At 43.5% G+C, this 16490-nt stretch overlaps 2 protein-coding genes across 2 annotated transcripts; both read right to left on the reverse strand.

Moving 5' to 3' along the window:
• LOC112891183 (heterogeneous nuclear ribonucleoprotein 1-like) lies at positions 1-5303 on the reverse strand. The gene is made up of 6 exons (XM_025958114.1): positions 4749-5303; positions 4602-4642; positions 3231-3394; positions 3051-3153; positions 2703-2872; positions 1-913 (listed from the first exon to the last, which is right to left on the reverse strand). Exons 1-6 carry the CDS (start codon positions 5039-5041, stop codon positions 452-454), a joined length of 1233 nt encoding a protein of 410 aa, XP_025813899.1. The 5' UTR covers positions 5042-5303; the 3' UTR covers positions 1-451.
• Positions 5304-8213: 2910 nt separating this feature from the next.
• Positions 8214-15815, reverse strand: LOC112889073 (probable phospholipid-transporting ATPase 4). The gene is made up of 11 exons (XM_025955557.1): positions 15612-15815; positions 13312-15233; positions 13112-13222; positions 11497-11773; positions 11322-11410; positions 11157-11244; positions 10826-11035; positions 10621-10746; positions 10409-10507; positions 10120-10311; positions 8214-9216 (listed from the first exon to the last, which is right to left on the reverse strand). The coding sequence occupies exons 2-11, from the start codon at positions 15120-15122 to the stop codon at positions 8551-8553; spliced, it is 3669 nt and encodes a 1222-aa protein (XP_025811342.1). The 5' UTR covers positions 15123-15233; positions 15612-15815; the 3' UTR covers positions 8214-8550.
• Positions 15816-16490: the final 675 nt, after the last annotated feature.

The raw sequence follows: 16490 nt of genomic DNA on the forward strand, positions 1-16490 counted from the left end.
TAACATAATAGAATATCCAATTAGAACTTTAGAAGCATTAGTCCAATCCTTTTCAGAAGCTTCTCTCCACATATAAGAAGAGACAGCAACAGTCAGCCAATCAGTGAGCGAATGTTACATCAACATACATATGTTCCATCGCACCATATTTCTACTACCACAAAGTTTGGTTCAAGGGTTCTAAGGTTCATAGCAGGCTACAAGAATACAACAGGAGTTTTAGCTGCAGCTTCTACAGAAAGCTCAGGGGGTAGTTCAGGGTTCGGCGACTATAGCCTACGATATTTCTTGCCGGACACAGTGCAATGCTAAGTTCCAGAAAAAAAACAATGTTCTGATGCCGCTGACTCAGACGAAGTGAATGGAATGTTCCATTTTCTCAGTAGCAGAAATGAGGTAAGGTATAGGACTCTTTATTATCAGATCCTAGAAAACCGCTATGAATTGATGATCATTTTCCATAAGGGTGGTACCTCGAGCCCCGACCGCCAGTGCTACCACCACCACCCATGCCTCCAGCCCCACCGTATCCGCCATATCCTCCTGCACCGCCGTAGCCTCCTGGTGCACCATATGCACCACCTCCATAGGCACCGCCATATGCCCCGTATGCGCCGTATGGACCACCATACATGGAACCACCATAAACTGAGCCATAACCAGACCCATAGCCAGCAGTATTGCCGTATCCATATCCTCTGCCATATGCGCCATAAGCTGTGCTGCCATAATAGGCTGCAGCTGATCGGTAGCCACCTCCATATCCATAGCCACCACCACTGCTGCTCCCAGAGCCGCCACCACCACTACCACGGTAAGAATCACGGTGACCACCACCCCCACGACTATATCTCCCGTTTGAGCTTGAATCACCCCCACCAGGTTTCTTTGGCTCAGCTTTCTTTATTTCAACCTGCAAAATTACAAAGCGGTTGGTGAAGTAAACGAAACAGTTTTCGAGCAAACTCCTGCTGCAATGATACTTTAAATATAACAGAAAATACTATAAGGCATATGTAGCTTCTAACCAAAAGAAGGCGATGCACCTTAATTAGCCTAGCTCTAGTACTAAGGAGTGGTTGCATGCAGAAAGTACCACAGACAACCTGAACCAGGAATATTTTTAAGTTTTTATTGTGAAAAATGTTAAAGTGATACCAAGTGATCCTGGCATATGATGCAGACAGGTCAAGTGATCCTCGCAATGACATCATGCAGGTAAAATTCTAACTTGTTTCCATACAGAGGCCTGATTCATTTACTTTCCTGCCATATTAATTATTATTTTCTAGGGAAAAGTCTGATTTACACCCTCGAACTACCACAAAAGTCTGATTTTCAACCTTCAACTACAAGACCGAATAACAGAGGCCATCCAAATGCCAAAACCAAGCAAATTTGGCCCTTTGGATGGTTTCGAAGGTGATTTTCCATTTTATAAAAATTAAAAATATTCAAATTTAAACTAAAAATTCATAAGTAATTCATTTAAATAAAAAATACGAAATGGAAATCAAAAGTTTTCTAAAAATGTAACCTATCTATTGGCACTATACTTGTCACTTATTCAGATCCAATTTTTTAATGTTCATAGTATTTGGTTGCTTGTAGTTATGCCTATTATTTTTGAATAAATAAGATTCAAATAGAGCAATAATAGATAGGTTACATTTTTAGAAAAATTTTGGTACTAGTTTCATATTTTTATGATTTAAAATGAATTAGTTTTGATTTTTTAGATCTAATTAGAATTTTTTAATTTTTTTAGAAAAATACAAAACCACCTTTGAAACCACGCTAAGGGCCAAATTTGCCCGGTTTCGACAGTTGGATGGCCTCTCTTGTCTGGTTTTGTAGTTGAAGGTTGAAAATCGAACTTTTACGATAGTTTGAAGGTGTAAACCGGACTTTGCCATATTTTTTATTACCACCATCAAACAAATATTTGCTTTAGGCCATTTATTTTGTAGCTCAGCTGGCGCAAGCTCACCAACTGTTTAAAGTGTTGGCATACAGAAATGTACAACAACATATAACTTACCATATGTATGTCCTACAACAACATACTATATCCTGAATCCTAAAGCCCTAAACCCTAAACAACTGGAAGAGAAAACTGCTGTCTCAAGGCTTGTTTGCTCTTTCTGCTATATTGAAAGGAGTATACTATTGGAAAAGGGGTTATGCAAGAGCACAGCAGAAGCAGCATTTTTTTTTTCATATATATGAACCAAAATCATGTGCTTAAACTATTTGAGTGCTGATTGCTATAGAATCCAGGATAATGCGTTTTCAGTAACCTTCTCCTTAAAATGCATAGTAATATCTCATAATGCCAAGAAGGTGCCAGAATAACAGTACACGCCTTTGTACATAGAATGGTAGAACTAGCACCATAGACAATACTCCCAAAAAGAAGTATCAGATCAACAACATTCACACTGCATGTTGCAGTTAAAACACTGTACTTTGTCATATGGTTAAAAAACAATGAACGATGTTCAAAATCCAAACACATGAATTACACATTGTACAGACAGAAAACCATATATCAAGATTACTAACTGAATTAAATGAAAAACACCAATAGTAAAGTTATTAACAATATGCAAATTAGCACTTGCATATTAAACCTAAAAGCTGCTAACAAGTCAATGATATTTAGTATCAGGGACAACACATTGCAATGTGAAGAAATTGACCTGTTTCCCTCCAAGATCATGCATTCTCCCCTGTGACATAACCCTTTCAACAGCATCTTCACTTTCAAACGTGACAAATCCAAAGCCTCGTGAACGCCCAGTGCTATGGTCAAGCATAATCTGATGCTCAACCACCTTCCCATATGAGGAGAAGTGCTCCTTCAATTTATCTGGAAAGATAATATCAGTCATGTTTTGCTTTTGAAACAAATAGTTTCAAGACCCAACAATTTGAAATGCTTGGGAATTAAGTTATTATGGCTTAATATTTGTGAATACTATGACTATGCGACAAACTGGTGAGATAGCTTCTGCTCGAAAGAAAAATTCTTCAGAGTCTCTAACAACCTTCAGTAAGAGATGGCGGGATACCACCCACAAAGATCTTTTTTGTCTTAGGACCATCTTTTGTTGACATCTCCTCTTTTGGGACAGTCCTTTTGACTTCAACCTTGATAAATATAAAAAGTCAGAATATAGTCCAAAGTTAAGTTCACAACTTTTGGATGTTGAACATAGATGTCGCACCGATCTTCCATCTATGACATGTTCATCCTCTAGAACCCTATCAATCACAGATGGATCGGAAAATGTGACAAATCCAAATCCACGAGGCATCTTCGTATGCTTGTCCTTCATGATAACGGAATCAGTTATTGCACCATACTTCTGAAAATGTTTAGTGAACGTTTCTGCAAACAAACAAATGGATAATAAGAAAGACAAGCAGAAAAAATGAGTGCCACTCTGAGGCGAAACAAATAAAGAGAACATAAATATCAAACCCATGTTATAAGATCAGCAATCTATATAATGATTCTTTAGCTGCTGTAGATAGCAGGCCCCAGCAAACCATAAGAAGGTTTGAATGAGTGACATGCTTAATAAAAGGCTCACAGACAGTTACGGAACAGGTTTGGATGATAACCAATTATAGTTGGCTACAGATCATTGACCATGCAATATTGCACACTTAAAAGTTTAACACTAACACCATGATGATCCCATGATCAGAATACAAAATCGACAAATATCTATTAATACAGCACTGGACAAGCCAACTCCACCTTAGAACATCAATAAACACAAAAACGAAAATAAATAGTAAATCTCAAGGCATGCCTCCACTTAATTGCCATTCAATTGATCAAATAAAAGACATTTCCTGATCCACAGTTCAAACCATATGCATTTCAGCACATCTATGCAAACTCATCAGTCACAAACTATTAATCATTGGGCAGACTACAAATTCTCAGCAATTAGATGTCACCGAATAATTGCAAGAAATAAAGCAGAAATTAGTAGCTGTTTATGATGGCTACATGCATTACATCACTATATATAGCTGATTAGAATGAAAAATATTAAGCAGACAAGGCCTCGAACAGCATCTTAGAACCAATTTAATGATTAGAGAAAAATTGTGTAGCAATTTTGTATAACTCCTAAATATATAGAAGGCATATTATGTTTCTGAAGTTCATAACCAAGTCTTCTCAAATCATCAAATTCCACTGTTCATGTGTTACTATTTCAGTAAGAATACCAACACGAAACAAAGTATAGGCATGCTTCCCTCAGTATGAGAAGGCAGTTATAGCTCCCAACTCATAGAGATTTTGCCATATACGTTAGCCTACCCAAGCAAAACCATACCGTATCAGTGAATCATGCAACTCAATTCAAAAGTTAATAAGTAACGTCAAAACACCTACATCTTTTCAGGGCAACATGTTACAATGTAATTTTCCTTTTACTGACAAAGTATCTACTAAATATTCTTTACTTTGTACTATATTTCCTCCCACAATAGATTATACGTGGTTGCAACATTTCACTAGATACAAACTAAGACAGCCTCTTATTTAGCAGATCCCCAAAAGAATTGCTTGCTACCTTCGGTGGTCTCCCAGGCTACACCCCCTACGAAAATCTTCCTGCAAAAGCGCATACAAGGATGCACCAAACCAAAACTATCAGCCACACCTAGTCCAATCCAACTGACCGGACCAAACAATAAACCTATGAGCCCAAGGAACTCACCCCGAGGCGTCGCCGCCCCCAGAATCTGCATCCCTCCCTTCCTCGCCGCCGGCGTCAGCATCCCCAACAACATCCGCTAGGCCTCGACCTCCACCTCCGCTTCTCATCTCAGCAGGATCCGGCGCCGACGCCGCCTCCTCCGCGCCCGCGGCCGCAGCCCCATCGTCCGCCTCCCCGTCCCCTTCCTCCTCCTCTTCCTCGTAGACCTCCTCGACCTCCTCCACCTCTTCCTCCTCCTCCTCCTCCTCGTACCCGTTCATGGCGTCCTGGTTCTCCTCCCCGTACCCCGCCATGCCGCGTCGCCGCCGGCCCGAAACCACCCGAGATTGGGGGCGAGTAAAACCCTAGCTCCCGATCGAGGCGGGGAGCTAAGCGTAGCAGCTAGACTGCTGAGTAGTGGCCTGCGCTGTAGGGAAGGGAGCAGAGCAGTAGGGTTTAGGGTTCACGGCTGGCGGAGCAAACCCTAGCGGCGGCGCTTCGGTGAGAGCGTGAGGGCGTGGGGGGAGAGACCGAGAGAGGGGAAATGGCGGCGAGGGTGGAGCCGGTAGAGGGCACAGCGCAGAGATGATAGCTTGCGGTGGTTCGGCTGGGTTACGACACGTTGGGTTGGCTGACGTCGTTGGATGCGCGCCACGATTCGTGCCTGCATCCCAGCGCCCGTGGAGAGATGCTGGTGGCCCGTGGAGAGATGCTGCTGGCAAACCCGCAGCCGGCTTCTCCTAGCCGACAGTAGGAGAACCGCGTCGGCCCGTTCTTCTATATCACGGTATCAGCTTAATTATGCTTCAAATCATGCTCTAGAAGGTTAAATTATGTAATTTCAAAGTGAAACTACTATCTTGAAAGTTTATTTAAATCTTTAGCTCATAGTTTGTTATCTCAAATAATTTAATTGAATTTTAATTAAAAATTCCAACTTGGGCTAGTAGCCAAGAAAAAAACACGACTCACCTCTCTATTCGCAAAGCGAATAATGCTGTAAATTGTAAATTCTAAATAACATTTGGGTGTTTTAAGGAGGATGAATAGTTATTTTAAAACTATTTGATCATATCTAACGATTTGTGCTCCATCCAACCAGTTCATAATCTCTAGCAACAATAATCTCCTCTCCCAAGGTAGAGATTAGGATTTTGAGAGTTTTAACCCATAGTTTCACGGGATAGGAAAGGTTATGACAGTAGGCTGGCTCAGCAACGCTGGTGCTCACCTAGACAAGATGGTAAAGCGCGAGAGGTGGGTGGGTTTGATGGGTCACCGCCGACCACGGGAGATGAGGGACACCCTCCTCCTAGTTGCACGAGGTGCTATGGTACCAAGTCTACCAAAGTAAGATTCATATGATAGAGGCAAGTGGCAACGGATTCGGTAGCCGACGTGATAGGATGAAGATGTGATCATATAACTTGTTGGTGATGAGAAAATATGACTTTGGTAGAATTGGTGGGCTGGACTCGTCATTGTCGAGCAAGCAGTGGAGCTTTTGGGAGGTGATCTAAAATAATTAGAGAAGAGGGAGAATAAAGAAGTAGCTATGGTTTTATTTGGTACACTATACTTGAGACCTCCAATCCTATATTTGACACTTCCAATGCTAGATCTAATCACTATACATTTGGATGTTTCATGGCTCAAACCACCGGAATGTGGACCACATAGGTCTTTGTAAATTAGACGGTTATTATTTCTCTTTTAATGCTAATGTATTACACCTATTTTTTTCCCTTTCATCTTTGAACTAGCATTGCACGTTACAAAATCATGTAGCCTGAGTTTCAAACAAAAAATAAAATAAGATGAAGGGACATTGGGAATATTTATTTGGCGGACAATGTGTGACACTAAAGTGTGCCCTTATAAGTTTGAGAACACTTGGATTTTCAATCAAACTAAGGTGGCTACCATATTGCCACCGAGCAAGGTACATTTTAGTGATGAAAATCTATCATCTCATCTAAAGGACGACTCTTAGCAATGAATTACTATTCATGATAAATGGGTCACCAACTAACTACTTATGAGAAGAATGTAGCTCTCTTACACTAATTCGAGTGCATTATGCCATGTATATTAATGAGTTCCACTATGGCACGGAGTTAAACAAAAGAAGGAAGATGCAATATCATGGAGATACCTGTTTGGTTGATATCCAAAACTAGAAAAATAGACACAATCACATAAGGGCATAGCAATGAACTGTTTTTGAGTGGCATGGCAAACAACAATTCGATAGAAGCTATTTCTAATGGGAAGTTTCATTTTGCGATTTCTAAGAGTGCCACGTCATCTAAGAAGGTTTGGTTTGATGAATGGAAGAAGCACCCCAGTGTCCAATTTCATTCCATAGTTTTACATGTTCTAACATAGCATTTAATTCTTGCATTGTATTTTGAAATAGTTCGATCATCGTGGGGGGGGGGGTTTATTTCGTTTCCACGATATATGTGTGTGTATGTATCTATATATAAACTGTGTATACCAAATTTCATATAGATGAAACTCATTCCTTCTCTCTCTCTTTATAAATTACTTAACATGTCATTGGTTTAACCTATGTGGCATCTCACTTAATGAGATTGAAATGCTTAGAGCACCTCCAACATATCCTATAAACAAAGCTACTACTTTAATTTTGAAGGCTGAGATCAAAAAATAAACTCCAGCAAAGTCCCTAATAGGATCCCTATTATAGGGAGACCTCCAAATTTCAACCCAGAGCCTCTAGACCTGGGAGGTCTCTACATGCCCGTACTCTACAGTTTCTCTCTTTTTCTTGCCCTCCTCTCTCGTACGCATGGATGGAAGCTCCATGCCGCTCACCGTTCGGCCCTTCCCCTTGAATCGAAGATGCTTGCCTACCACCCTTCTCCCAAAATCGATAAAACCACTCTTCACCTGACCCGCTTGTGTGGAGCTCGAGGCCACAGAGGAGGTAGATCCAGCCTCGAATCTATGTGCCTCGGCGGATCCAGCGATTGGAGTGGATTCAGAAGAATAAAATGAGAAGAAAAAGGAGGGACACCCTATTATATTAAAAGTACGGGGTACGATTTAGTGGTTGTTGCTGGATTTGAGATAAAAAATACAGGACCGCTGCCCTAGTGACATAGCAGTCTTCTACATAACACCATGATACAATTTACTGGAATTAGCCCTGAACTGTGGTGAAGAACAATCAATTAGCAGATATAGTGAGAAGTTAAGACTTATTAAAGTTTGGCAATTAATTGAACACACACTATAACTTCAGTTAACTTCTGTCTTTGAACTTCAAAATGGGAAATGTTGAATCACTTTAAAGCCAAAGTTGGCAACTTTCAGATAGTACTGTATACTTGCTACCAACAGCTTTGGCTAGGTGAGGCAACATCATGCCTAGCGTGAGTAGAGTGCATCACCTTCTATATACACTACCGACAATAAGAACAGATACTATTATCAGCACCACAGTCCACAGTAAACATGGATGTCAAACAACTACAATACATGAATAGGCAACAATCAAAATTGCAGATATACATATGTTGTTAGCTATCTCAATAGGTTGTTTTCCCAACTGAACGGAGCTATACTTTTTACACGGCTGGCTTTGGAGCTTCTACTAGGGTGAACACCACCAATTACACCCCCAACATTTCTTACACAAATGGAGAAAGAGAAAAAATTTCCCAGGGAAGAAATAAAGAAATAGAAAAAAGAAAAAATTTCACTATATTGCTCAATGAAGCTAAAAACCACTGCCTTGCAGGAGCAAACAAAGTGGCAACTACTGTCGACGAGACTGTCAGGTGACCAAGATTTCCTATGATACTGTATGAATTGTTAGGGATGGGGCGGATTGACCTTTCTTATGCAATTTCCCCTTGATCTGCTTGATCTTCGCATCGACCCTAGCGGTGAAACCAATCTTCGTCTTCTGCCTGGCCTTCGACCGCTCCCTCTTCCACATTGTCTGGTCTTCGACATCTTTCTTTAGGTACTTGATCTCTTGAATCACATGGTGATCAAGTGGATTGCACGATCTCTGGTAGGATATATGAATCAGGTAGGGGATGTTGCAAGCAGCAGTAACCAGAAGCGTTGCTGCCCAGTATATGGGAGCTGGCCCAAGGACTTCCAACAAGATCTGATAGTTGTCACGGGACCTCAGTGTCATCCCATAGGCAAGGATGAAGAGATACCAAGTTGTTATGCTGCCCCATACAAAGAGATGTTGAATCCATGTGAAATGGCTCATTGTTAGAGCAATCTGCATGTTGACAGCCCAGATGATGCAGGTGAACATGGTAGTTCCCACTGCAGCCATGTCCGCAGTCTGCCCTCCAGCACGGATTGCCTGATCATAGAATATGCAGAGGTTGAGGAAGAATATGGCCAAAGATGAGTAGAGGCCATTCGCCATCCATCCTAGGATCCGGTACCAATCAAAGAAAAGATTCTTTGGCCCTTGCTGATATAGTGCTGGGAACTGCAAAATGTAAGTCATGCCATGTCAGTATAGATATATGAAAAAGTTAGAAGCAGCAATGTTGACAAACAGTCAAACGAGTACATGCTATGGTAGACAAACTAATTGAAGGAAGACATCAAACCACATAAATTTGCCTTAAGTTGTATAAAAAACTAAATATGTGGGATGTTTCAGACATGTTGAAAACATGTCAAGTTTCCCAACATAACATCGACAATTGAGATAATTTAACTCGCTATAATTTGTTGTGTATTTCAAAACTGTTTTTACAATAGTATCCATGAAGGCACCATAGAGTTAGTTGTGCACTTTATTTGAGTGCATGAATACCTGAAGCAGATAATCTAACTACTGGTACAGAATTCTATTAAACATAGAATAAGGAAAAGTATTCAATGCACGCCAAACCATTCCTAATTCTGAAACTATCTTTTGATGGTAATAACATTTGATTCATACAAATGGTTGGCACGAAAGGAGAGCCAAAGATTGATATATGCCTAACCAAAACAATACAAATCATAGTAACATGAACAAATGACTGTTTGTCGATTGAAGGAAGATTCATGATTTTTTTTTTAGTTTATATTCTTAGCCAGATCAAATCATTGTGTTGTTATACTTGGTTCCATGCGAGGTAGCCAAGAAGGAACACATGATAAACATCTGGGTGCAAAATAATCTTCTGATCACCCAGTCACAAATGATTGTGGTTCTATCAGACTGCGGCTCTCAAGAAACAAGGTTTAGCAAGTGATCTTTTGGGTTTCCACTAATTCACTAGTTTCTTTGGTCTTAATGAGGACACACACACCCCACATTCCAGGACAAAGCTTTCATTTCAATTCTAAACATGCCAAAGCAGTATGGTTAAAATAAGTCAGCTGTTCTATCATATACCTGTAAGCAGATTTCAGATGAAACATCTTGCTCAAACACCCCAAGTGATATAACAGGAAGCGAGGTAAGAACAACATTGAAAAGCAGCATAAACCAATCATCGTATACAGATTGCCCAGAAAACCCAGCAAATGCCTCAAAGTAAAATATTGTAAGCCCAAAGGCAATATTCTTGTAAAAGAAGTAGCAGATCTGCAATTCAATGAAAAGAAGACTTGGTAAAGACACTTAAAATATACAGGAATCAGATGCAATGAAATGTAAGAAATAAAAGCGCTTCAGGAAGTACCATTTGGGCAATTCTCTTGTAGCACCAATGTCCATGGACGACAAGAAGTCGCTCAAGAAACCGAAATTGAGAAATTGAAAAATCACTAGCCATCACCGCCTGGTAAAGCAAAAGAACCAACGTTAGTCATACCTAATCACCAATCCTTGGTGTTATCTAAAAGTAGCACTGCACTAGATAGGGATTGAATCATGATAATCTGAACAACTGACCTGCATGCCCTCTACCCCACTTATACCAACTCCAATATCAGCTTCTTGAATCATGCCCACGTCATTTGCACCATCACCTATTGCTAAAGTGGTTTGTCCTACACCTTCTTTGACAAGTCGAGTCACCTACAAAGTGAAGGAGAGCAAACTCAACATTGTTTTATATAGCAAACACAGATATTCCGTTGGTGACGGGTGAAGCTACCAGTGCTTTCTGCTTTGGAGACACACGGCAACATATGACAGAAGCACACTCTATTGCCAGGTTCAAGAACATGTGCTTCATGTCGTCCTCCAAAGCAAATGCCAGAGCTTTTCCATCAATAACTAGAGCAAATGCTGCATCTGGATCTTTCTCGAGTTTGACCATTTGTGACCCATTGGCGATTTGTGACAGGAGACTCTCCTTTGCAGCCTGCTCAGTTGTCAAAGATGAAAGCAAAGCCCACCATAAACAGAATTACCATGTAGATTAAAGCCGCCTACAGTGAAAAAGAAACTACAGTAAAAAGAAAAAAAAAGTTGTGCAAAGATACCTTCTTTGCATCCTGGGCTACCTGATCACCAGTGGGTATGGACAAACATATTTGTTTCATGCCTTGCCTTAACAAACTGCATGCATAACTGAAAAAGAAATGGGAAACTATTATTCACAACTAATACTTTTGTGTAGGAAAATTTTCCACTTGGCAGCAGCATACCCAATGTTAATTGCAGTTTCCATCTTATCACCTGTCAGAACCCAGATCTTGAGACCTGCTTGCGCCAAACGATCTATGCACTGAGGAACCTGAATACAGCACACAGCAGAACACGGGAATTAGAAAAACTCAAAGCAATTAATAGCATGTGAAATGTCCATCGGTATTTTTTTACCCCTTTTTGCAATTTGTCCTCTACTGCAGTTGCACCGACAAGGATCAACTCTCTTTCAATCAAATCAGAGACTCGTTCAAGTTGCAACTCTCTATCAGGCCCAATAGTGGTCTTTGCTTTAAGAAACTCAGCATTCCAAGAAGAATACTCTGATTCCTCAAGCACCCTATATGATAACGCTAACGTTCGCAGGCCTGCCTCACCATAATCATTCAGATGCCTGGTCGTATCAACTTCATACATCCTTCCATTTTTGGCCAGTCTATCAAATATGATGCTGTTTCATTGGGAACAAAGAACAAGCAAGGATAGTCAAGCTGAGGTAAAAAGAAGCAAATATAGACAGCCAAACATGTTGACAGAACCTTGTAAGTAATCAAATGTACAATTTACTACTTAAGAGCCAACACTACTGTAGTGTAATGGTAAGCTTCCCAGTTGAGGAAGACACCAACCAGGGCTCCAATGTTGTACAGTCGTCTAATCGAACCTAGTCGCCATGGCACCGATAAGGTGATTAGTCGAGATTAGTCGTCGATTAGGCCGATTAGTCGAGCTTAGTCGAACCTAGTCATCTGTGTAGCCGTCCTGTACATCCAGGACCGATATGATATGTATACTATACAGTACATAGTATATAGCAAGCATTAACACCACAAATTTTGGCGGGAGCTCCTGGGCAGCGGGTATCTCCTGGCAGAGGGGAGGCATGGAGCTCCTGGGCAGCGGGGAGCCATGGAGCTCATGGGCGTTTCCTTGGCGGCGGCGTGCTCTTGGGTGGCTGGATGCGCCAGCGAGCGAGCCTTTGGGCGGGCGGGCGGGCGGGCGGCGGCCTGTACTTTGGCGGGCGGACGGGCGTGTCCGCGCGTGTGTTCTGGCGGGCGTTTTGGGGTGAGGTGGCTTGGCAGCACCTGCAGCTGTTAGATATATACCCAAAACCTAATAGGCCCAAAATCTAATAGGCCTAACTGCCAGCCCAGTAGCCCACCAGCCACTTGCCGAGGACCATGATTAGACTCTCAAATCAGATCGTTTTCAAGTCTAATCGGACGACTAATCACGGTTAGTCGACGACTAACCGGACGACTAGGTTTTCTAGTCACTAGCCCTTATCGGTAGCAAGTGACCGATAAGCCCGACTAATCGCAACTAATCGCGATTAGTCGGACGACTAGAAAACATTGCAGGCCTCAAATCCTGGTGGCAGCCAAAAAAAAACTCGCTGGCAATCTTAAAACTAGTGGCAGGGCGCCGGCCTGTGGCACTTGTGGTTGGTTTGGGCCCTCCTACTAGGGGGTAGTTGCAATGGTCGCTAACCCAGTGGGTCGCGGTCAGCCCAGGTTATGGTGCGGTGCGGCCCTATAGGGTGAAGCCGGGGTTCAAGGGGTTTTCTCAGCCGGATTTAGCCGAGATTTCTTTCTTAGTGCAATGCCATGGGGGCGGTCTTCCCCCCACAAGTCGAGGTTTTTCTTTATTTACTACTTAAGATGGACTTTTAAGCTATCACTTTAATAAATAAAACTTCAAAATTTGAATGCAGATGGCCTAAGGCTTAGCTAAAATAAATTCATTCATAAGCATCACCAAAGGAAAAAAAATGTTACAGAAGTCCTACCTGTCTGCTCCTTTGCAAAAAAGAAGAATTTGATCATCTTCATCCTTCAGAATTACTGTCATCCGTTTTCTTTTGCTATTGAATTCCAATAGATTGAGAATCTTGAACTCCCTAAAATTATACTTATTCATTATGACAAATAAATAATAAGTAACAGGAACAAATAAGCACATACAGAATGGCAAATACTGGTGTGTAACCTCTCAATTGTGCCCTGTGAAGAAGTGTGTTTCTCCCTGACAAAGACACTTGATTGTGTTCGCTTGAAAAATTCAAACCCAAATTCCCTGGCTGCCACAAGAAAAGCACCCTCATCAGGTGATTCTGCTTCATAGGCAATAGAACCAGTTGCCTCATTTATCTCTGGTATTGCTGTGTGACACAGAGCAAGTATCCTGAAGAAGAGTAGAATTGTGGAAGAATTTGGCTCCTTGGTCCAGTTCCCTTGCATGAGACGATCATCCTCAAAACTGAAGCCTTTTATGGAGGACTTTCGGTTGTTCCCAACACTAAAGTTGACTCCTTCTACCAGCTCGATTTCATCCTCATTGTTCTCCTCCCATATATCTTGTAAAGGCATGTCATTTTCATCAGCACCTGATGCCATCTGCTTTGCAGCAGCAATTTCAACTTCACTTGAACCCACACCATATGAAACTCCAGCAATTGAACACTTCAAGAAGTCCATCTGATTGCATGTCAAAGTGCCAGTTTTATCCGATAAGACTGTATGAACCTGACCAAGCTCCTCGTTCAAGTTTGATGTACGGGCCTGAGCAGTATTACCCGTGTCTTCATCGAACATATGAATATCCTGGTTAATGAAATGTGCTTGCAATACTTTTACGAGTTCAATCGAGACATACAGTGAGATTGGAATCAGATACCCGTAAAGAATGAGTGCTGTGATTAGATGGAATATCCCAGAAAGAGCAGGGCGTGATGGATCATCCAATTTATTGCTGTTCTGTGGCTGCAAGTACCACCAGTGGGGCAAATCTAACTTGATCCTCACAGCAAACCCGATTGAACTAATGAGCGATATCAAGACGAGCACAGTGAACAGAATGTATATGATTAAATCCATCTTCTTCTCAATCCTGCTCCTCTTGGATGGCGACTCAGTTGAATTCTGCATGACTTTACTGTCATGGCCAGTAAAGATGACCACTCCATAGATAAAGGATGTGTTCCTTAGCTTTGAGTCCCTGAGAAGTATCTGAAACGGATCAAGGGCGTACACCTGCCTCTCATACTCAAAGTTACCAGTGAATGTGTACAAGCTTGGGTTGGGATCCTCGCAGCGTATCACTGCCTGTAAATCCTTAAATGACTCGTCTTCTTCCAACGGCAGCGTGGCCTCAAGTGACCTTTTCACCTTGAGGTTCGTCTCGCCATCCAGGTTCATCGTCTCAACATAGCAAATGCCATCTTCATAGCTCGAGGACAGCAGCAGCAAATCAGCAGGGAAGAACTGGTCCTTCTCGACCTTGACCACATCGCCGACGCAAAGTTCCTCCCAGTGCCGATACACGAATTCACCATCGCCCTTGTGCACGGAAACCTTGCGGTTGTTCACCTTCATGTCCTGGATGAATCGGCGCCAGTCCTCCAACCCCTCCTTGAGCATGCTGAGCCCGACAACAAAGGCTAGGGGCGCGATCATGCTGACGGCCGAGAAGGGGCACACTGGGGTGAGCGAGAGGATGGCGGTGAGGAGGAAGTAGAGGTTGGCGACGCGCCGGAACTGCTCGAAGATGGCCTTGGGGAAGAAGGTGATGATGTTGTACTTGGTGGTGGTGATGTAGTTGGTGGGATACTTGAGCGGCTTCTGCAGGCCGGGGTTGTTGCAGTGCACGACGCGCGAGAACCCCGGGCCGCCGAGGGAGCCGGCGCCGTCGGAGGAGGGCCCATCGGCGCCGGCCTCCCCGTGGTGGCCCCGGAAGCAGCTGAAGGTGTAGAGCTTGCTCCATCGCATGCGGTCCCGCCGCCGCCCGCCGGAACGGCCCATCTCGGCGCCGCGGTGGCTGTCAGCGCCCGATTTCCGGCTATGCGGAGTCCGGCATTGCCGCCCCTCGATCGAATCTAGGACGGGATTCCTACGCCGCGGGGCGAATTGGACCTGCGAATTGGGGGAATCAGCTCGTGATCTCGTCAGCAAATCCAGGAAAAACAAAAGCGAGAGATAGAGAAAAGGAAAGACAACGAAATCAAACAACACAATCCCGCGCCACGAAAACCTGGAATCTCTAAAACAACGCGTAAATTACACCCGTACGCAGCACCGACACATTCACCCTCGAATCCATCCATGAAAAAAAGGATCAAACGAAGAGATTACCAACAAAAACTGCAGGCCGAGAAACTCCGCAACGGGTGCAAACGAGAAGGAAAAAAGGAGGACGGGCGAGAGGGAAACACGCGGGACCAGGAACCGAGGCGTTCGCACCCATCTCGAGAGAATGACGAAGGGGTGGGAGGGAAGGCGCGGCCCACCAACCTGGTCGCGGAGGCGCAGAAGAGGGAGGGAGGGAGCGCCGAGGCGGCGAGTCCGGCGAGCTGGCGGGGGTCCGATCCCGGCCTCGGGATTCTCCCGCGGCGGCCGTCGACGCGTGGGGGGCGGAGCGAGAAGGGTGGGGAGGTGGAGGGAGGGAGGAGGGAACGAGGTGGGGAGCGACTAGCGAGGCCGCGCCGCGAGGTGGGGAGGTGGTGAGAGAGAAAGAGGAGGGGGAGAGAGAGATTAGCCGATTAATTAATTCCGGTGCTTTTAAATCCGCCCCTTGTTTAACCGTATTTACCGTCGGGGTCCTCCACGCCTGCAAGTTTAGCTTCCTTCCGCTTCATCAATTTTCACCAAAATATTTCTCATTTTCGGTTTTTTATTATTACTGTTATTCTTGCCACTTGTATTAGCACGGTATGAGTAATTAATTAGGAGTGGTTTGGATATTTTGAACGCTAAACGAAATAAAAAAATAATCCCACGCGCTCGTCGAATTGCGCGTCGCCTACGTGCTGTTGCCCAGGTCGTGGGTTGTTGCTGGGCAGGACGGCAAGGCTTGGCTCCATTCCTTTTCAAAAACACAAAAAAAAAGAAAAGAAAACCTGCCTCGTCTTTTCAAAAAAAAAGACCTTTGCTCCACCATGCACCATGCGAGTGTGATGATCGAGTCGCCCGCGGAGCCGGAGAGGCTGGGGAGGAGCGAGGCGTTGCAGGTGGAGGAAGCGGGGTAGTTGCGGCCATGGAGACCGGGACACACATAACTGTGGTGGGTGGGAAACTGCTCCAACGGCCTGGCACGGGGGGACGCACGAGCGAGCGCTACCTCCTCCGTTTCCAATACTCTACGTCGCGAAGAAGTATAGGAACATATATTTA

This window comes from Panicum hallii, chromosome 4, assembly GCF_002211085.1.
Source record: "Panicum hallii strain FIL2 chromosome 4, PHallii_v3.1, whole genome shotgun sequence".
Classification (NCBI taxonomy): Eukaryota; Viridiplantae; Streptophyta; class Magnoliopsida; order Poales; family Poaceae; genus Panicum; species Panicum hallii.